Raw genomic sequence first — 22,259 nt, forward strand, 5'->3', positions numbered from 1 at the left:
GGTGGCCAACCGTATAAGCCATGTGTTCTGGGTGAGACAGGCTTTAAAGGGCCAAAATCTGCTATTTTTGGCTTGTGAACACTATAGGAACAACATTTTGCAATCAACTTTAATCAAACTTACACACAACTTGTATTGACATGTATTTAATTCAGAACCAGCATCAATACACACACCTGTTATTTAAAGTGACTGTGACTTTGAGTGCATTATAGCACTGGGAGTTGATTTATTTTTGGCTGATATGGAATTAACTTTTTATACGCCCTTTCAAAAAATGGGACATATTATGGGAACGCCCATGGCGGGTGGGCGGGCGGGTGGCGTCCACAGACTTTGTCCAGAGCATGCATAGAGGGATTTTGATGAAACTTGGCACAGTTGTTGACCATCATGAGACAGAGTGTCCTGCGCAAGAACCAGGTCCCTAGGTCTAAGGTCAAGGTCACACTTAGAGGTCAAAGGTCAAATTCAAGAATGACTTTGTCCGGAGCGTATCTTCTTCATGCATGGAGGGATTTTGATGTAACTTGGCACAATTGTTCACCATCATGAGACGAAGTGTCATGCGCAAGAACCAGGTCCCTAGGTTTAAGGTCAAGGTCACACTTAGAGATCAAAGGTCAAATTCAAGAATGACTTTGTCCGGAGCATATCTTCTTCATGCATGGAGGGATATTGATGTAACTTGGCTCAATTGTTCACCATCATGAGACGGAGTGTCATGCACAAAAGCCAGGTCCCAAGGTCTAAGGTCAAGGTCACACTTAGAGGTCAAAGGATACAAGAATGAAAACTTTGTCTGGAGCATTTCTTCTTCATGCATGGAGGGATTTTGATATAACTTGGCACAAATGTTCACCACCACGAGAGGGAGTGTCTTGCGCAAGAACCAGGTCCCTAGGTCTAAGGCAAGGTCACACTTAGAGGCCAAAGGTCAGATACAAGAATGACTTTGTCCGAAGCATTTCTTTTCATGCATTGAGGGATTTTGATGTAACTTGGCACAATTGTACACCATCATGAGACGAAGTGTCATGCGCAGGTCTTTAGAATTTTCTTCTTTAGAATTACTTCCCTTTGTTGTTACTATAAATAGCTTGTATTGTAACTTTTTCATTACTAGTCGTAGGGAAAAATCGAGACCACTTTTCTGTAGTACAACATGCATGTTACATCCAATTCTGAGGTGTATTTTGACCTATCTCTATCTGGTAAGGACTTTTGTGTGGACTTACAATTCTTTGGGGGAGGGGTTTTATGCCCCCGAAGGGAGGCATATTAGTTTTCAACTGTCCGTTCGTTAGTTAGTTTGTTCATTCGTCACAACGTTAACTTTTTGCATGAAGGCACTTAACTCGCGAACCACTGCACCCAGGACCTTCAAACTTCACTTGCTGACAGTACTTATTGAGTACACCACCCTTACTGACTTTGGGGTCACCAGGTCAAAGGTCAAGGTCACAGGGGCCAACGTTAACTTTTTGCATGAAGGCACTTTACTCGCGAACCACTGCACCCAGGACCTTCAAACTTCACATGCTGATAGAACTTATTGATTACACCACCCCTACTGACTTTGGGGTCACCAGGTCAAAGGTCAAGGTCACAGGGGCCAACGTTAACTTTTTGCATGAAGGCACTTTACTCGCGAACCACTGCACCCAGGACCTTCAAACTTTACGTGCTGATAGTATTTTATGAGTACACCAACCCTACTGACTTTGGGGTCACCAGGTCAAAGGTCAAGGTCACAAGGGCCAACGTCAACTTTTTGCATGAAGGCACTTTACATGCGAACCACTGCACCCAGGACTTCAAACTTCACATGCTGATAGAACTTATAAATTGAGTACACCACCCCTACTGACTTTGGGGTCACCAGGTCAAAGGTCAAGGTGCTGCTGGGGCATTTGTTACCATTAGTGACAGCTCTTGTTTCTTTTTACTTCCCTTAGTTGTTACTATAAATAACTTATATTGTAACTTTTTAGCTCATCTGATTTTTTGAAAAAAAATGATGAGTTATTGTCATCACTTGAGCGGTTGTCGGCATCGGCGTTGCCTGGTTAAGTTTTATGTTTAGGTCAGCTTTTCTCCTAAACTACCAAAGCTATTGCTTTGAAACTTGGAACACTTGTTCACCATCATAAGCTTACCCTGTATAGGAAGAAACATAACTCCATCCTGCTTTTTGCAAGATTTATGGCCCCTTTTGTAAAATATCAGATTTCTTGGCTAAGTTTTATGTTTAAGTCAACTTTTCTCCTTAACTATCAAAGCTATTGCTTTGAAACTTTCAACACTTGTTCACCATCATAAGCTGACCCTGTACATCAAGAAACATAACTTCATCCTGCTTTTTGCAAGAATTGTTGCCCCTTTTGGACTTAGAAAATCAGTTTTCTTAGTTAAGTTTTATGTTTAGGTCAGCTTTTCTCCTAAACTATCAAAGCTATAATTGCCTTAAAACTTGCAACACTTGTTCACCATCATAAGCTGACCCTGTACAGCATGAAACATAACTCCATCCTGCTTTTTGCAAGATTTATGGCCCCTTTTGGACTTAGAAAATATCAGATATTTTGGTTAAGTTTTATGTTTAGGTCAACTTTTTCTCTTAAACTATCAAAGCTATTGCTTTGAAACTTGCAACACTTGTTCACCATCATAAGCTGACCCTGTACAGCAAGCAACATAACTCCATCCTGCATTTTGCAATAACTATTGCCCCTTTTGGACTTAGAAAATCATTTTCTTGGTTGGGTATTATGTTTAAGTCAACTTTTCTCATAAACTATCAAAGCTATTGCTTTAAAACTTGCAACAGTTTAGCACCATCATAAGCGGACGCTATACATCAAGAAACAACTCTATCCTGCTTGTTGCAAGAATGATGGCCCTTTTTAGAATTAGAAAATCATGGGTAGGACAATATTTCTATTATACAAAAAAATCAGATGAGCGTCAGCACCCGCAAGGCGGTGCTCTTGTTTATAATTGACCGTAGGGAAAAACCAAGACCACTTTTCTATGGGACAACATAGATGTTACTTTCAAATTTTAGGTGTATTTTAAGGTATCTCTACCTGGTATTTTCATGTAGATTTAGAAAAACAAAAGAATTACAATAATTACTACCACAAAATTAAAATTCCATTTGCAAATACAGGTGCTAGTGTAAAGAAATTTGCTGTGACGGGCGTATATTGTGACATTCTGGCACTCTTGTTTAAATTGTATTTATATTCAAAGGGTTTTCTTGGTTTGGGCAATCATTGCAATAGTGAAAAGAAACAACAACTTTAATTTGCAGTTTAATCACATTAGATTCAGAAGGTTTACAAGGATAAGAAAACAGAGTCACTGACATTTTGAGTGAATTTGTTATTTACTTTAAATCAACAGACTTAAACAAAGACAGGAAATAATAAAAATAGTAACATTATATTAAGCATATTTAGTTCCTTTTTCGACTTGCATGTCATGGCATTAAAATATTTCCACATTTTCCTGAAAATCTTGTCACTTCTCCCTAAAATCTCTCCCATTCTCCCAAATCTTAGCTGAGGGAGAAGTGACTTCTCCCTAAAATCTTAGCCTAGCTTAAGCATTAAGCCCTGACTTTCGTCACAAAAAGTAACGATCATTCTTGACAAGAATTCACAATGGGTCATGTCACATACTAAAATGGTATTTTCAGTGACATCTGAATACAAACAACTGAAGATATGCATAAATGTATAATTATTCAAAGCCTATGATAAACATGAAAAATGATAACTGAAAAATAAATGTGTTTAAGTGTTTCATGAGAAAAAAGATATAAATACCGTAGATACCCATGTATAATGCGCACCCCCGTTTTGGAACCAAAATCCTAGGGGAAAAACTTTTTTTCATCAATTTTGATCAATTTCTAAGCAAACTAAAATTGAAAGTAATGTTTACATCGACACCGGAATGACAACTTCCACGGCGAATAGCGTAATTGGTCTCGCCAAACTATTGACTTTTTTTTCATGAAATAGAAATCAGAAAAATCAGAAAAATAAAATAGTTATTGTTGTTATTTTAAATACAAACAAATATTTATGAATTTATAAAATGTAAATGTTCGGAAATATAATATTTCCGCGGCGAATAGCGTAATTGGTCTCCCCAAACTATTGATTTTTTTTTCATGGAATAGAAATCAGAAAAATCAAATAGTTATTGTTGTTATTTTAAATACAAACAAATATTTATGAATTTATAAAATGTAAATGTTCGGAAATATAATATTTCCGCGGCGAATAGCGTAATTGGTCTCCCCAAACTATTGATTTTTTTTTCATGGAATAGAAATCAGAAAAATCAAATAGTTATTGTTGTTATTTTAAATACAAACAAATATTTATGAATTTATAAAATGTAAATGTTCGGAAATATAATATTTCCGCGGCGGATAGCGTAATTGGTCTCGCCAAACTATTGACTTTTTTCGTTAAATAAAAACCAGAAAACATTTATATAATGTAAATGTTTGGAAATATAATATTGTAGCGACAAAATGAATGAAACGGCCATTTTTGACAATAAACGTAAGGTTGACAATATCTGAGAAGTTGTAGTGGCACTTAGAAGTGCTGTTTTTTGACAATATCTGAGAGGTAATCCTCTTTCTGGAAGATATGGTTGGCACTTAAAAGTGCCGTTTTTGACAATATCTGAGAAGTGGCTCTTAAAAATGCCGTTTTTGACAATATCTGAGAAGTGGCTCTTAAAAGTGCCGTTTTTATGACAATATCTGAGAAGTGGCTCTTAAAAGTGCCGTTTTTATGACAATATCTGAGAGGTATTCCCCTTTCTGGAATATTTGGTTGGCACTTAAAAGTGCCGTTATTTAAGCCTTGGGAAAGGCTTCTGAGTGGGTCTATACTGGTATTAACGGTTCTCACAATCGATGAAGTCATCGTTGCTGAAGTCCTCGAATTCTTCGTCGTCGTCGTCGCTGTCCAACAAGCACTGGATGAAGTCATTGGATATTTCGTATGAGGTTGCCTCATAGAAGTCCGTCGTCAGATCATCTTCCTCCTCATCATCGGGGGTAGTACTGGTGCTAGTCTGTTTATCTTCCCAAAGCAGATCATCTTCTGTCCCGTCCATGGCATTTGATATACAGCATTTCTTAAACACACAGATGATAATGTTGGGATCCAGTTCCGCCCAAGCATCGACGATCCACTGGCAGATATCTTCTAATTCCGGCTTCTTCATACGTCCTGTTTTTGTGAACGAATGCTCATCACCGGCGTACCATTCATTCCAACTGCGCTGTAGAAGCACCTTCATAGGCTTATTGATGCTGACGTCCAGTGGTTGGAGTATTGATGTCATGCCGCCCGGGATAATCGATATGTCAGTCCGGAAGTCTTGCTTCAGCACGTCCTTGACGTTTTCAGATTTGTGGGCCCGAAACTAGTCTAACACCAGTACCGCCTTCTTTGTAAAACCGCCACGTCGACGTCCCCACACTGTTTTAACCCAGTCCATAACCAGAGTGTTATCCATCCACCCTTTTTCTTGGCACCGAACGACGAGTCCCTTTGGCCACTTGGTCCCCTTTGGTAGTGTTTTCCTCTTGAAAACAACGTATGGTGGAAGTTTGCCGCCATCAGCAGTACATGCAAGCATGACTATAAACCTGTTCTTTTCGTTCCCCGTTGTGTTGATGGTGACGTTTCTGGAGCCGGATGCATTCACGGTTGTTGCAGACGGCAGGTCGAACGTGAGCGGAGTCTGGTCTGCGTTGCCGATCTGTGACATGTCGTATTCGTTGATCTTGCGCATCTTGATGACAAATCTCTGGAACGACACGATCTTGTCTTCAAAATCTTCCGGGAGTTTCTGCGCAATGTGTGTTCGCCAGTGGATGGATAATTGATGTCGTCGCATGAATCGTACAACACAGTTCATTGATGCCTTGAATCCATGGAGGTGCATCTGCTGCGCTGTAAGCTTGGCCTGAAGACGGATCTCTAGCATTGATACTGCTATGCCCCTCTGACGACGTTCGGTGACCCATTCTACGATGATGCGCTCTAATTCGGGATGATGTGCAGCCCTCCCCCTCTCGGCCCGTTTCGTTCTAGGGAGTTGTTCTAGACGACTCTTCTGTCTACGCCATAAACGAACATTGCTTTCATTGACGCCAAACTCGCGAGCTGCTGCTCTGTTACCCCTGGCTTCTGCGAAGGTGATGATTCTCAATTTCTCTCTGGCTGTGTACGATGAACGTTGGCGACCCATACTGATATGACAATATTCTGACACAATAGACAATAGTGATAGCATCTATTGAAGGCAGATCCTGGAATCTGGTCAATTTTGTTTTGGAAGGGTTTATAAAGTCATGCAGATACTGACACGACCTGCTTAGTTCAAACCGCGAACAAACTTCTCGTCATTAAAGGACAATTACATACAGATCAAAGGTCATATTTTTTCAGATGTAATACAGATCAAACAAATATGAAACGAAGTGTAATTATCGCCAATTATCGGCATTTAGTGAGAATGCACCCGTAGTGACTTGTGTCAGTTTTGTTGTTCGCAGTTTTATCATGTCTCAATTAAAGAAAACACTCAACCAAAAATTGCTGTATCTGCATTAATTTTATTTGAAATTTCATCTTATAACAAAATAATGTTATGTTTTATCATAATTTTTCATATTTAATAATATTCTTTAGTTATCTAAATTTACGTGGTATATATCGGGGATGATAACAATACGGCAACTATCCGTACTTTAGATAATCCTTTAAGAGTAGTTTCCCTTTACGAAAATGGCCGAAAAAGTAAAAATATTTGTTTTTTGAAGCTGGAAAATTGTCTATACCTGTGTATAATGCGCACCCACGATTCGGGGGTGGTTCCTGGGGTAAAAAAACTGCGCATTATACACGGGTATCTACGGTACCTCGTTTTATGTTTTTCATTGAAATTCGAATTATGCGTGCGCCAAGTCTGTCTATTAATTTTTCACCTGAAAAAGAAGTGGCTATTAATTTATAATGGTCAGTGCTAGCGCTGTATTTTATATCTGCTTACCTCTCCTGATTTTAATCAAAATGGATTTATATCAGTAAGTACTTATAGGACTCATTTGAAATTTGAAATTACATATTTATTGAGTTTATGACAAATTACCTCCCTTTATTATAACCCCACAAAACGAAGTTTGGGGGGTATATAGGAGTGAGCTTGGCGGTCGGTCGGTCTGTTGATTTTGCATGGTTCCCGATGATAAATCAAGACAGGCTTGACCAATTTAAATTATTTTTGGTACACAGGTCGATGGGTCAGTGCAACATGGTCGTAACTTGATTTTTTTACCAAATACAATTTTTTACATAATTTGCCTTATTTAACAGAAATACATCACTTGTTAAAATATCTAAATCTCATTCTTAAAATTAAAGTGAAAAAAGTAAAATTGTCAGAAGGTTGTATCTCAGGAAGACACTTTCAGTCAGTGCAACATGGTCGTAACTCAACATACGTCTTTGTTGCACAGAGTTAGTATGCTATTTCACTTTGAAATTTCTGTGCAACATGGTTGTAACTCACAAAGTGTAACATATTACAATAGTTGAATGATAAATAAGGATGATTTTTGTTTTTAAACAACTTAGAAATGGTATTTATACTACAAAATTAATATTATTACCATATTTCATATTTTATCAATGCAGTGATGTTAAGAATTTATTGACCAACATGTTTAGGATTTTACCAAAACATTAAAAAGTCTTACTCTGTTAAAAAAATACTCTGTTAACTATTTCTCAGCAAAACCTCTTCCAAATTCAGTAGTTTTTAGCATCAGAAGCCCTATTCATAATGTCTTGACTTAATTTTAAGAGGAAAAATGCACCTTTTTCAAACCTGTCAAGACACACGCATTTCGGCCCTAGATCACGCTCACACGCCTTCTATTCAAGGTCACACGCCTTTTAAAGAAATAAAGAAATCAATTGTTTTTTTTTCGTAGAAAATTTATAATAATACTGAATCAAACATGCGAGGCGACATTGACACGGTGTTTCCATACCGTATAATACAGCTTTTACATTCACCAGTGCAACGTGTTATTTCTACCGCATGAATAAACGTCACAAAAAGTAAACACGGAGGGAGACTATTCAAAACCAGATATATTTTGTGTTAAAAATCTGTATTTTCCGTGTGAGGGCGTTTCCGGCTTTTAGGGATCATCGCCCTCTAGACCCCCACGAGGGAAAACCTTCCCTTTGAACCCCGATCACACTTTGTGGAGCCTTGACAGCTATGCTTTTTATACTTGTAATTATTAAATAAACTTTCCTTTATGCAAGTTTCATGTAAAACTGTGAAAGGATAACAATGAACATTTTTCCTTTTGTATGCATATTTCCATGAATTGTGCAAAATACAAAATGGTATTATTAAAGGTGAAATTTTTCTGTGCTATAAGTGAAGCATGACTTCTGCTTGTAAAGCTGGTATTCCAATAAGTTTTATTTGGATATACAGAAGATTTTGTTAGGTATATCGAATATTTGTATAAGTCGTTAAACCACTAAAACATAAATGATCAGCATTAATAATTTTACATTTAAATTTAATGAATGATTTACTTGATTTTTATGTTGCAAAACACCAACATAAAGGCCTGGCTGATCAAGGGCCATGGCCAAGAGAGCCCATGCTCCCCCTATATCCCCCACCCCACAGTGACTTAAACTCATCGAAGTTGCATGCAAACAAAATAATATTTTCTCAATATATAGACCCAAAACTGCACCAGAGGCCACCATTTCATGCCTGCATTTCAAAATTTCCAGGAGGGGAGATGCTCCCAAGCCCATAACAGGAGGGAAGTATCCCCTCTATACCTCAGCATATAGACCGATGCAAATGCACTAGAGGCCACTATTATGTCTCCCACCACACAATATTGATTAACTCCTGTCTGTCCATCCATCCATCTATCACAAATCTTGTCCACACTCTTAAGTCGAACAGTTCTCATCCAATTTTCCCCAAACTTGAAAAAATGTGTTTGCCAATAAGTCCTCATCCAAGTTTGATAACTAGCCAAATCAACCCAGGCACTTTGGAAGTATGGCCCTTGAAACATTGGTTTTTGATAAACAAAGCACTGAAAGTCTGATTGGATTGTATTTGATAATCAAAGTTCTGGAAGTCTGATTAGGTTGTATCAAAGCTCTGAAAGTCTGATTGGGTTGTTTTTGGTAATCAGAGAACTGGAAGTCTGACTGAGAATTAAGAATATATAGGGAGAAGGGTTTATGCTTGAACATTTCTCGTCCGATCTCATACTACTATTTTGATGACTTGGCAGTTGTGGGAGACATGTGCTTTTCTCAAAAGCAGCTCTAGTTTCATACCTAATTTTCAAAAACTTCCAGAGGAGACACATTCCCTCTCCCCAAATAGGAAGGAGGTATTATACCAAACAGGAAGGCGTTATCCTCTCCTGTACTTCAAAATTTAGGCCCAGAAATGCACAAGAGGCAACCATTTCATACCTAAATTACAGAAATTTCCAGGGGAGAGCCCTTCCCCTCTCTCCTCACTTGAGTCTTACTAACAGTAGGGAGGGCTAACCTCTTGTACCTCAAAATTCAGATCCAAAAATGCACAAGAAGCCAGTATTTCATAACTATGTTTAAAATATTTCTAGGGGGAAAACCCTCTGAACCCCTTCTATAACTTTACATTTAAACCCAATTGCACCTGAGGCCACCATTTCATACCTATATTAAAAAAGAAAATCCAGGGAGAGAACCACCTGACCCCCTTAACAGGAGGGAGGTATCCCATCATATACCTCAAAGTTGTGACCCAAAAAGGCACTAGAGGCTTCCATTTTATACCTATATTCCAGAGGGAGACCCCCCTGACCAACCTAATAGGAAGTGGGGACCCTCTTAATACCTGAAAATTTAGACAAAAAATATGCATCAGAGGCTGCCACTTCATACATATATTACAAATTTTTCCAGGAACAGACCATACTGACTTTCAAATTTTACATCAGGTGTATGGCATCATTTTTGATGTTAGTTTCATGTGACTGTGTTGTTGTGTTTAGCATGTTCTTTAACCCTTACCATGCTAAATTTCTGTTATGGACTGGTCCATCTTCCAATTTGGGCAGTACCATTTATCATTTGAAGGGGTGTTTACTAAAAATTTACTGACTGAATAGCGAACAGTGCAGACCATGATCAGACTGCTCGGATGTGCAGGCTGATCTTGATCTGCACTGGTCGCAAAGACAAAATCACTTGCCGCCAGCAGGCTAAGGGTTAATTATAACATTTTCAGTTTTACTCAAGCTAAAGAACAAATTTATACCATTGATAATTGTTTAAGTGTAGATTTTTATGTAATAAAAAGACATTTAGACTTGTATCAAGAAGCATGCACATGTTTTTTTGCAGAATAGTATTTTGCTCTGGGGGCATGCGTTATTCATGCTGCAGAACCGGTGCATATTTCTTGTTGAAAATCTAATAACTAAACACAGACATATTCAAATACCTTAGACCTTAAAGGCTCATAATGCCTATATTCTATAAAATATGCAAATATCTTGTACTTTAAAAGACTACATACTGTAAAATATTCAAGTACCTTGGACCAGTCAAGCACTTATTGTCCATTTACTGTAAAATACTGAAATAACTTTGACCATAAAAGCTCTCAGTGCCTATATTCTGTAAAATATGTAAATATTTTGGACCAGTCAAGCTTCTATTGTCCATTTACTGTAAAATAATGAAATAAGTTTGACCATAAAGGCTCCCAGTGCCTATATTCAGTAAAATATTCAAGTACCTTTGATCAGTCAAGCTCTTATGTTATGTCTATTTACTGTAAAATACTGAAATAACTTTGAATATTAAAACTCTCAGTGCCTACATTCAGTAAAATATGCAAATATCTTGGACCAAGTCAAGCTCTTATTGTCTTTTTACTGTAAAATACTTTTAATAATTTAAAATATGTTTTTGTAGTAGTACATTTTTATTTCTACATATTATATGATTTTTTTTTGACATTTTTGCGAGTAAAACAAGTCAATGAAAGTACAGAAAAAGATAAATGGATATGCTTAAAAATATTGAATTAATAGTCTTTTGAATAAACATCTCTGTTATGAATTATCTCCAATAAATTATTTGTTATCATTTAGTTACGACCTTGTTGCACTAAGTTTTTGACAAAATTTCCACACATTTCAGCGCAACATGGTCGTAACTGGAAAACTTTCAAATAACTCCTCAGTGAACATTTTTTTGACATTTTTTCCCATAGTATTGTAGTTATTATTGTTATTTGATAAAAATAATATATATTGTATTGTTTTTCATTACATCATTTGAATACAAAAATGTTTTTTGCTTCTCCTGTAAAGTTTTCAAAAAATGAGTTACGACCGTGTTGCACTGACCCATCGAGGTGTAACATCAGAAAATACAGGTCAAGTTTGAATTTGGGGTCAGTAGGTCAAAGGTCAAGGCCACAGATGATAACTTGAGAACGCTTGGGCCTAGGATCATAAATTTTGGTACACAGGTGTAACATCATGAAATGCAGGTCAAGTTTGACTTTGAGGTCTGTAGGTCAAAGGTCAAGGTCACAGGGACTCAAAACAGTTGAAAATTGATAGGGAGGTTGGTTATGACTAGCAGATGACCCCTAATGATTTTGAGTTCAGTAGGTCACAGGTCAAGGTCACAGTGACCCGGAACATTTAAACAGTTTTCGGACAGTAACTTGAGAATGCTTGGGACTAGGATCAGGAAACTTAATCTGGAGGTTGGTCATGTCAAGCAGATGACCCATACTGATTTTGAGTTCCACAGGTCAAAGGTCATTTAAACCTTTCACGGACAATAACTTGAGAACGCTTGGGCGGAGGATCATGAAACTTCATAGGGAGGTTGATCATGACTAGCAGATGACCTCTATTGATTTTGTGGTCAGTAGGTCAAAGGTCAAGCAAGTTTGGCTTTGACATTGGCTTAGTTCTGTGACAAGGCCATATTGTGGGTGTATAATTCGTCACTCCTGTGACAACTCTAGTTTTTTTTGTAAATGAATATACCAGCTTCTAATGAGATTGTTTTGAGGCGTTATTTATGTTTTCAATGGTAAGAAATAGACATGTTAAATAACTCTTGATTGAACGTTTATTGATATGAATACTTTTCTAATATAATGTTGTAAAGGCTTGTACTCTGTATCTTCTATATGCATATACCAGTGCATGATTACCTCCTCTGATTTTAATAAAAATGGATTTATCTCGGTAAATATTTATCAGACTCATTTGAAATTTAATTATTGTCTTTAGTTAGACTGAGACAATCAGGGTAGATAACTACGGACTGATTTTATGTCAGGTTACCTCCCTTTGTTTCAAATTAAAAGTGGTGTATCTCAGTAACCAATGAAGATACTGATTTGAAATGTCATTTATGCCATCGATGGACTCAGACAGCCAGGGTACACGTAGATAACTTTTGACTGAATTTATGACAAATTACCTCCCTTTATTTTATGTAAATGAATATACTTCAGCAGCATCTAATGAGATTGGTTTTTAAATGTTATTTAAGTCTTCCAGGATAAGAAATAGTCATGCTAGTACAAAAATGCAGCATTTGAGACTAGGACGCTCAAACTTCATATGGAGATTGGCCCAGACTAGTATGTGACCCATAGAGCAAAAGGGACTGTTACAAGAGAATATTTTTGTCCTAATTATATTAAGTGTGTATGCCTATGTGATCTATGTCAAAACTTGATCAGCAATGGTACTCAGATGAGCGATATAGGGCCATCATGGCCCTCTTGTTTTGTTTCTTATACATTATTCCCCATATTGGGGAGCATCATCCGGTTTTTTTCATTGATTCCTTGTCTTGTTAATATTTTGGATCACCTGTTGATCATTCAGATGTGTGGTTACAAACATTACAATGCAATAACAGTTTATAACCAGGTTATACATGTAGTTATGCTCCTCGATACACGTGAGCACACTCACCAAGACAAGGTATTCAAGTTTCAGTTTAATATCTTTGAATATTTAACTCTTTAACAAAACCCGACACCAGTATCAGTACAGTACAGTGTAGCTTTCCACATTCTTCAAATACAATGTAGTTGAATGAAAAGTTGAAGTCCTATTTGGACTGTTGGAAGGAATATTTTTAATCATTGCAAATTCAAATGACATAACCAATCAAAACAACATTTGAGAATGATTACTCTGCCTGCTTTATAGAACTAAAATACATACATTACGCTTAAGAACAGATGTTAAAACCGGGAAAACATTTATCATCAGCCCAAGTGGGGTAAAACCATTTATAGGCAGTGCATGATATACTTCTGCAAGGAATTGATCTCTTTTCTTTGCCTTTTCTTTCAGCTAAACATGAGGAATGTCTTGCAAAATTAAAACAAAGTTTAAGTCATGGAACTTCAAAAAGGAAAAAAGAATACATACAATCCGTTCTTGCTGCTCATCTATTTGGTCCACTAGTTCCAGAATCTGCAGATGTTAACAGATGTAGCATTGACAGATTATCACAAAAAGCTACAATTTGCAAGTTTTGTCAAGAAAAGCTGGTGGTAATAAAAGATACAACTTTTGGTGAGTATTATTGTGATTTGTCTGTTTTTAGCTTGTCTGTATATTCACTCTGTTGCAGAACATTGTTAAAATTAAAAAAAAAAAAAATTTCATGCAGAACTCTGGTTGTCATGACAACCAAAATGATAGTCTTCTCACAAAATCAGAAAGACCATAGCTTATATAATTTAACATGTAGTATTGTCTAGTGTACCTGTATGAAATTTGTTCAAATCATGACCTGTTGGGTCAAAATTGTCCTGCCCAGGCAGGGTCCTCACTAGGATTTTGAAAATAGGAGTCCAGGACTTACAAGTTTGAAAAAATAGGAGTCCAGGACTTACAAGTTTGAAAAAATAGGAGTCCAGGACTTACAAGTTTGAAAATAGGAGTCCAGGACTTACAAGTTTGAAAAAATAGGAGTCCAGGACTTACAAGTTTGAAAATAGGAGTCCAGGACTTACAAGTTTGAAAAAATAGGAGTCCCATCTCCAAATTGTAGCTAGGCCTATGTTTAACAGCAAAAGACTGACATCATTCTGTTGATTTTGGTTATAGTCCAGAAAGGCCCACTTCCCAGAAGACACAGTCCTAAAATGCCACTGAATATAACAAAAAGGCTAAAAATGATGTGTGTACAATGTTATATCTAAAAATAGTGGTGCATGAGGGGTGGGGGGTACATTCATCACCTTGAGTGATAGCTCTAGTTTATTCATTCCATACAATGTACATGAACCACCACATTCAGTTGTCTCAATAAGTCTATAGTGTATTTTCATAATTTTGGTGCTTTCTCAAATACATGTACCATGCATAATACAACAATCTACTAAATACATATAAGCATTGATTAATGTATGATTGTTGATAATACATAAAATGATATAAATCATACTTTTTCACCCTTTCGATGATTTCTCAAATACATAGTTGACAGTAATATTTTAGGGGCAAATATTTGGTTCTATTTAAGAAATAATATATCTCATCGGTGATTTGTCGCTGAATAAATCACTGTTTGGAGTTCAGATGCGAAGGAATTATATCACGAGGGCGCAGCCCGAGTGATATAATGCTACGCATCTGAACGACAAACAATGATTTATCCAAGACCAAATCACTAAATGAGATATATTGTTTCGATTCTAACACGTTATCAAGGACTTTAAAGTACACCCTTGTCGGCATGCATTAAATTTTTGCCCGTTTTCAATCGGGTTCTTTTCCAGCGCGCCGCTTGACACTATGACGTAATAATTGTGACGTCAGAACAGTGAATTGTTGTTTAATAATTCACTGTTTCAAGCCTTCTTTGTTTAATAGGAAAATGTATCGGGTCGTGTTAGAATATATGATTTTTGGACATGTTGTAAAAATACAGTTAAGTTTCCCTTGTAAAACAGAGTTTTTTTCTTATTCTTCAATGCTTTATTGCAAATAAAAAATTGTACATAATGTTACACCCCTGTGATGGATCACTTGATTTTAAATCTGAGTTATATAGTATAAAACTTAAAAATTTCCTCCTGAATCTCTAAAACCGCAGTGCACAATCTCAAAGTTAAGTTATTTGGTATGTAGCCTTGCCTTTTGGACTTCCACCAAATTTGTTCAAATCATGAGCATTAGGTCAAAAATTGGCTCTATCCTGAGGGTCACATGATTTTACATAAAGTTATGTAGTTGAGAAAAAAACTTGAAAAAATCTTCTTCTCTGAAACCACAATACACAGAGCTCACATATTTGGTGTGTAACATTGCCTACATTTGTATTAGACCCCTACCAAGTCTGTTTAAATCAGGCACAGGTCAAAATTGGCCATGCCCCCAGGCTTGCTCTGTAATAGCAGGGTTTCAGAAATCTGCAAATTTATTGGTAGCCCATTGGGCTACCAAAATTTTAATTTGGTAGCCCGAACATTTAAGTTTATTTGGCAATGGCCATTTCGGTTTATTTACTATGTGCTTCTATACTACAGTGAATGGAATGATTACATTATTAGAGGTTTCATGATTTTATCCATACGCACATTGTTATAAATTTTGTTCTCTTAAATAGCAATTATCATTACTCCTTTTTCTCATTTTAAAAGACAAAACTACATGTTTTTAAACTGAGGAATATTATCAGGAGTACTCCTGATAGTTATTGTAACATGGCAATAAAAAAGGAATGCAAATCAATTTTTATAAACTTACTAACTTAGAGAGCTGTATGAATTGTAATCTGTCTCAAAATTATTTAAACTGATTCTGTCTGATTCTAAACATCATTCTGTCTGGTTTAATAAACGTACAAGAACTGCGTATGTAACGTCTCTCGGTGTCTTGGCACTGTGTATTCACTTATTCGAATTTATGTTTGTCCAAAATTTTGTATACTTTCTGCTATTTTGCTAAATCATGGTTGATTTTTTTGCATGTTTGGCAAGTATTTAAATTGGAAAGCATAAACAATCAGTGTTAGCACTAAACTGCCTCAAAATAAAATATCTGTTCTTTATGGTCGCTTGATAAATATTGAGGTCATTGAAACCGAAAGTACACTTTGGCAGATGGCGCTAAAATGACGTAATTTTAAGACTGGTTTGCATATTGTTTTAAACAATACCGATCAGCAACTTTGATGTTATTGGATCAGTCTAAAATCGCTTGTGCACATGTTTTTGTAAACATTTTCCTGTGGGTATGATTAAATGGTTAATTGTTTGCGGATTTTGACAGTAGGTGGTAAGATAAAGCCTCGGGCGTGTATCTCTTGATAAACAAGGGGATTATAGACAACTATCAAAATTATATTTGAAGACTAAATTATTGATTTCCGGGCTACTCGATACGGAGTTTCAAGGTAACCCGGCGGGCACGCCCTGAAAAAATTTAGTAGCCCGACAGAATTTTCTGGTAGGCTCTGGACATGAGATTTCTGAAACCATGGTAATAGTATATGTTATATAGTAATGAAAACTAAAAAAATCTTCTTAAAATAAATTAGAAAGCCCAATAAAAGTGATATGTCGCCATGCTTGGTTTCTAATTATCTCCTCTGAAAATGCCAAATTTGAAGTAATACTTAATAGGTATCTGTTGTTTTATGGTCTATGCAAAATTGTTTAAGCCGTGGAATGAAATTCGTAGTTTTTCTTGTGTCAATTTCTTATAATTATATGCCAGGGAGATAAAAGACAATAACTGTTGATAATATACTATCAACAGTAATCTCTCTTGACATGGTATATAAGCTGTAGTGTGAAAGCAATTGGCCAGTTTGTTCCTTAACGCGCAATAGAGTACTGGCAAAGGGAGTTTAGGCAATGGAATAGGGATATGTTAAGTGGACAGGGGTTTAGAGTTAATAGCTGATTTAAACAAAAGCAAAGTAATAACATGATAAGAAGATAAGACAAATTTGGTATTAAACACTATTCTTTGTAGTTACCTTGTTATAATATCTGTGCATGATATTTATACAAGTTATTTTAAAAATGGCTAATATATTAGCCCACCTGAGCACAAAGTGCTCATGGCCAGCTATTGTGATCGGTCAATGTCTGTCATACGTCTGTGCACGAGTGCGTCCATCAATAATTTCTTTACATGACATCTCCTAAATCTCCATTAGTTTTACAATGAGCAAAAAGCCGTTCCCATGCAAAAACAGGGCCTTTGCAGAATATACTTTTTATCTTTGCCAAATATTTGCCATAACCTTTGCGGAACAGTTGCAGCACATGATTGCTGAATATTCCACTGACGAGTAGAAATGGAACGAAACGTGCAACTATTCTGCAAAGCTTTTGCAAATATACACTACCCACACAGAATGCAAATACTTGGCAAACAATTTAAAATTCGCAGCTGAAACTTCGGCAAATAAATCGCAAAGTGATAGCAAAGTAATCGCAAAGTGATAGCAAAGTATTTGCAACTTGCATGCAAATAATATGTAAAGTATTCGCAAATACATAACAAATAGCAAAAAAATGAATTTCTGAGGTTCAAAGAAAAGGACTTTGTTTAATATCTGAAAAAAAAGATGTAAAGTCACAAAACCATTTGCAGTTTAAATAACTGTTAAAAGTCAATCATTGCAGTGATCATTCAGTAACAATAACTAAAATCATGTAATAATGTAAGTTTCAACAACTGCTTCAGTAAAAAGTGTTTTATATAACTATCATTGATTAACATTATCTTTCTACATGCTGCAATATTCTCTGGTTCTTGGAAGTCTTATTGCTTAACAACATGGTATTGCATTATCCTTATTCAACAAAGTTTATATCCAGAAAAAATAATTAGAATATTGTAATCTGTTTAACACAAGTTTGCATCACCAAAACATTTCCTCACAATATTTTCAAAAACCCTGCCATTTTAATATAGACCAATCAGAAAACAGAATGGTTAATTACTTCCTGTACCTAGAGTCTACCAGGAAAGCAAATTCATCCATGTTAACTATTTGCAAATGCTTTGCTCTTTCATTTGTGTACAAAGTGTTTATTTGCAATACCTTTGCTAACTAAATGAGCTAAGTGTTTGTTTGCAGATGCTTTGCTGTCTGCTAATTTAATAAAGTATTTGTTTGCAAAACCTTTGCAGTCTGTAATTTATCTAAGTGTTTATTTGCAAACCCTTTGCTTCAGTGTGATACATTTTGCAGACTGTTTGCAAAAGTCTGACGCAAATACTTTGCAATCACTTGGAATATAGTTTCTGAGAAAACAAATATTTAAAATATATTCTGCAAATACATGACAAAGGGTTAAATGTGTATAGGATAGCCCCCACCCCCCATCCCCCACTCAGTTAGCTGAGAAGTTGCCTATACTCATCAAAGATGCACATACTATTTTGGCAAAGGAATAATAATAAGATTTTCTCAAAATTTAGACCCAGAAACACACCAGAGGCCACCATTCCATACTTGTATTTCATAATATTCTAGGGGGAAAGCCACGAATGACGAATTGTTGCAACATGCGCAGTGGGTTGGAGAATACAACCATTGCATGCACCCCAACCCCCTCAAACGTGTCACTGACTTTGATATTTTGTAGCCAGTGGAAACCCTGCATGATACTAGAATCAAATTTCATGTGGGTTGTGTTGGAATCGAAAAAATAAGTCTGTACTTCGAATTTACTCATTTTTAGCTCGACTTTTCGAAGAAAATGTAGAGCTATTGCACTCGCCCCAGCGTCGGCGTCGCCGTTGGCTAAAGTTTTTGATAAAGTCAGATATCTCTGTTACTACCAAAGCTATTGACAGTTGACTTGAAACTTAAAATAGTTATTTACTATCAAAGTCTACACCAGGAGAAACAATCCCCATAACTCTGATTTGAATTTTGACAGAATTATGCCCCTTTTTAACTTAGAATTTTTGGTTAAAGTTTTTTATAAAGTCAAATATCTCTGTTACTATCAAAGCTATTGACTTGAAACTTAAATAGTTATTTACTATCAAAGTCTACACCAGGAGAAACAATCCCCATAACTCTGATTTGAATTTTGACAGAATTATGCCCCTTTTTAACTTAGAATTTTTGGTTAAAGTTTTTTATAGTCTAATATCTCTGTTATTATCAAAGCTATTGACTTGAAACTTAAAATACTTATTTACTATCAAAGTCTACACCAGGAGAAACAATCCCCATAACACTGAATTGAATTTTGACAGAATTATGCCCCTTTTTAACTTAGAAATTTTGTTAAATTTTTTGATAAAGTCAAATATCTCTGTTACTATTAAAGCTTTTGACTTGAAACTCAAAATAGTTATTTACTATCAAAATCTACACCAGGAGACACAATTCCTATAACCCTGGTTTGAATTTTGACAGAATTATGCCCCTTTTTAACTTAGAATTTTTAGTTAAAGTTTTTGATAAAGTCCAATATCTCTGTTACTATCAAAGCTTTTGACTTGAAACTTAAAATATCAAAGTATACACCAAGAGAAACAATCCCCATAACTCTAATTTGAATTTTGACAGAATTATGCCCCTTTTAACTTAGATTTTTGTTGTTGAAATATTTGATGAAGTCAAATATCTCTGTTACTATTAAAGCTTTTGACTTGAAACTCAAAATAGTTATTTACTATCAAAGTCTACACCAGGAGAAACAATCCCCATAACACTGAATTGAATTTTGACAGAATTATGCCCCTTTTTAACTTAGAAATTTTGTTAAATTTTTTGATAAAGTCAAATATCTCTGTTACTATTAAAGCTTTTGACTTGAAACTCAAAATAGTTATTTACTATCAAAATCTACACCAGGAGACACAATTCCTATAACCCTGGTTTGAATTTTGACAGAATTATGCCCCTTTTTAACTTAGAATTTTTAGTTAAAGTTTTTGATAAAGTCCAATATCTCTGTTACTATCAAAGCTTTTGACTTGAAACTTAAAATATCAAAGTATACACCAAGAGAAACAATCCCCATAACTCTAATTTGAATTTTGACAGAATTATGCCCCTTTTAACTTAGATTTTTGTTGTTGAAATATTTGATGAAGTCAAATATCTCTGTTACTATTAAAGCTTTTGACTTGAAACTCAAAATAGTTATTTACTATCAAAGTCTACACCAGGAGACACAATTCTCATAACTATAATTTGAATTTTAACAGAGTTATGCCCCTTTTAAACTTTGATTTTTTTTTTTTACTGGCAAAGCTCAAATTCAGAGTCAAACACCGAGAAAGTCAAGCACGCTGTCTTACGGACAGCTCTTGTTAGTCTTGCTGGTATATAGGGTCCTAGAAGCTTGGCCTGGAATTATATTTCAAATATAACGGAATGTAGCACTATATTTTTTTAGATTTTAGCTGCTCAAGTGAAAAACTAGGTCACCCTGTCAAATTTAAGAAAATCTTTTGTGTATGCAATAGGGGTTTCATTTTATAATGGATACTCTTGAAATGTGTTCAGAATGTTTGCCTTGACAAAATCTAGGTAAGGTTTGAATACAGGTCATCTTGGGCCAAAAGCTAGGTCACCTGGTCAAAACAAAGAAAAAACTTGCATATGCAATAGAGGCTGCATTTTACACTGGCTATTCATAAAATTTGAATAGACTGCTTGCCTTGAGGAACTCTAGGTCACGTTTGAATATTGTTCATCTGGGGTCAAAATCTAGGTCACCCACTCAAATCATAGATAACCTTGTGTATGCAATAGGGTCTTTCTTTTACAGTGCACATTTATGAAATTTGATCAGACTGTTTGTCTTAATGAAATCTATGCCAGGATCGAATATGGGTCATCTGGGTCAAAAACTAGCTGTCCCTATCAAATCAAAGAAAAACTTTGTGTATGTAATAAAGGGTGCATTTTACAATGGATATTCATGAAATTTAATCAGAATGTTTGTCTTGACAAAGTCTAGGCCAAGTATGAATATGGGTCTAAAACTAGGCCACCTGGTTAAAATCAAAGAAACCTTGTATATGAAATAAAGGCTGCATTTCCTCTACCCTATCACTTCTACTCGAAGGTCAGTTTTAGCCGTAAACAGCCAATTTCTGCACCAATATCAGATAACACAGCTGCAGCAGTAAAGAGCAGATAAAAAAACCGCGGAGGGCCAATTTATGAATCTTCAACATCAGTCAATTCAGCCGCTTAGGCGGCCCATAAACATATTTCACTAGTCTTAGTGTTGATGTGCATGCACAACGGGATTAAAAAATCCTTTACATTTTAAAATGAAACACACCAAAACTACATTACAGGCCTATAGCATTTCCATTCCTACAGGGAATTACATTACCAGATTTTTAGCTGATCTGAGCACAAAGTGCTCAGGGTGAGCTTTTGTGATCGCCCTGTGTCCAATTTTTTCGTCCCTCATCGTTCGTCATCAGCAATTTGACTGTTAACACTCTAGAGGTCACACTTTTGGCTCAATCTTAATGAAATTTGGGTCAGAATGCTACCCTCAATACAATGTTGGACGAGTTCGATATTGGGTCCTCTGGTGCCAAAAACTAGGTCACCAGATCAAATCAAAGGAAAAGCTTGTTAACACTCTAGAGGTCACAATCTTGGTCCAATCTTAATTAAACTTAATCAGAATGTTACTCTCAATAACATTTTGGACAAGTTCGATATTGGGTCATCTGGGATCAAGAATTAGGTCATCGGGTCAAGCCTAAGGAAAAGCGTGTTAACACTCTAGAGGCCTCATTTATGACTGTATCTTCATGAAACTTTGCCAGAATGTTGATCTTGATGATCTTTAGGTCAAGTTCGAATCTAGATCATGTGGGGTCAAAAACTAGATCACCAGGTCAAATCAAAGGAAAACTTTGTTAACACTATAGAGGCCATATTTATGACTGTATCTTCATGATAACTTAGTCAGAATGTTAATGTTGAGGTCATGTTCCAACCTGAGTCAGGAGGGCTCAAAAACTAGGTCCTCAGGTCAAATCACAGGAAAAGCTTGTTAACACGCTAGAGGCCACATTTATGACCATATCTTAATGAAACTTGGTCAGAATGTTTATAATTATGCCCCCAGATTTTAACTTAGAAATT

The 22,259-nt window shown here is 36.0% G+C and overlaps 1 protein-coding gene across 2 annotated transcripts in view; it reads left to right on the forward strand.

The window, feature by feature from the left end:
• Positions 1–22,259, forward strand: part of LOC123527352 (uncharacterized) — a 43,889-nt gene that overhangs the window by 16,436 nt on the left and 5,194 nt on the right. For both annotated transcript variants that reach the window (XM_045306738.2, XM_053523351.1), the window contains exon 2: positions 13,499–13,723. In XM_045306738.2, coding sequence (XP_045162673.2) covers positions 13,499–13,723 — 225 coding nt within the window. The remainder of the gene's footprint in view (positions 1–13,498; positions 13,724–22,259) is intronic.

Source organism: Mercenaria mercenaria, chromosome 14 (genome assembly GCF_021730395.1).
Source record: "Mercenaria mercenaria strain notata chromosome 14, MADL_Memer_1, whole genome shotgun sequence".
NCBI classification, from domain to species: domain Eukaryota; kingdom Metazoa; phylum Mollusca; class Bivalvia; order Venerida; family Veneridae; genus Mercenaria; species Mercenaria mercenaria.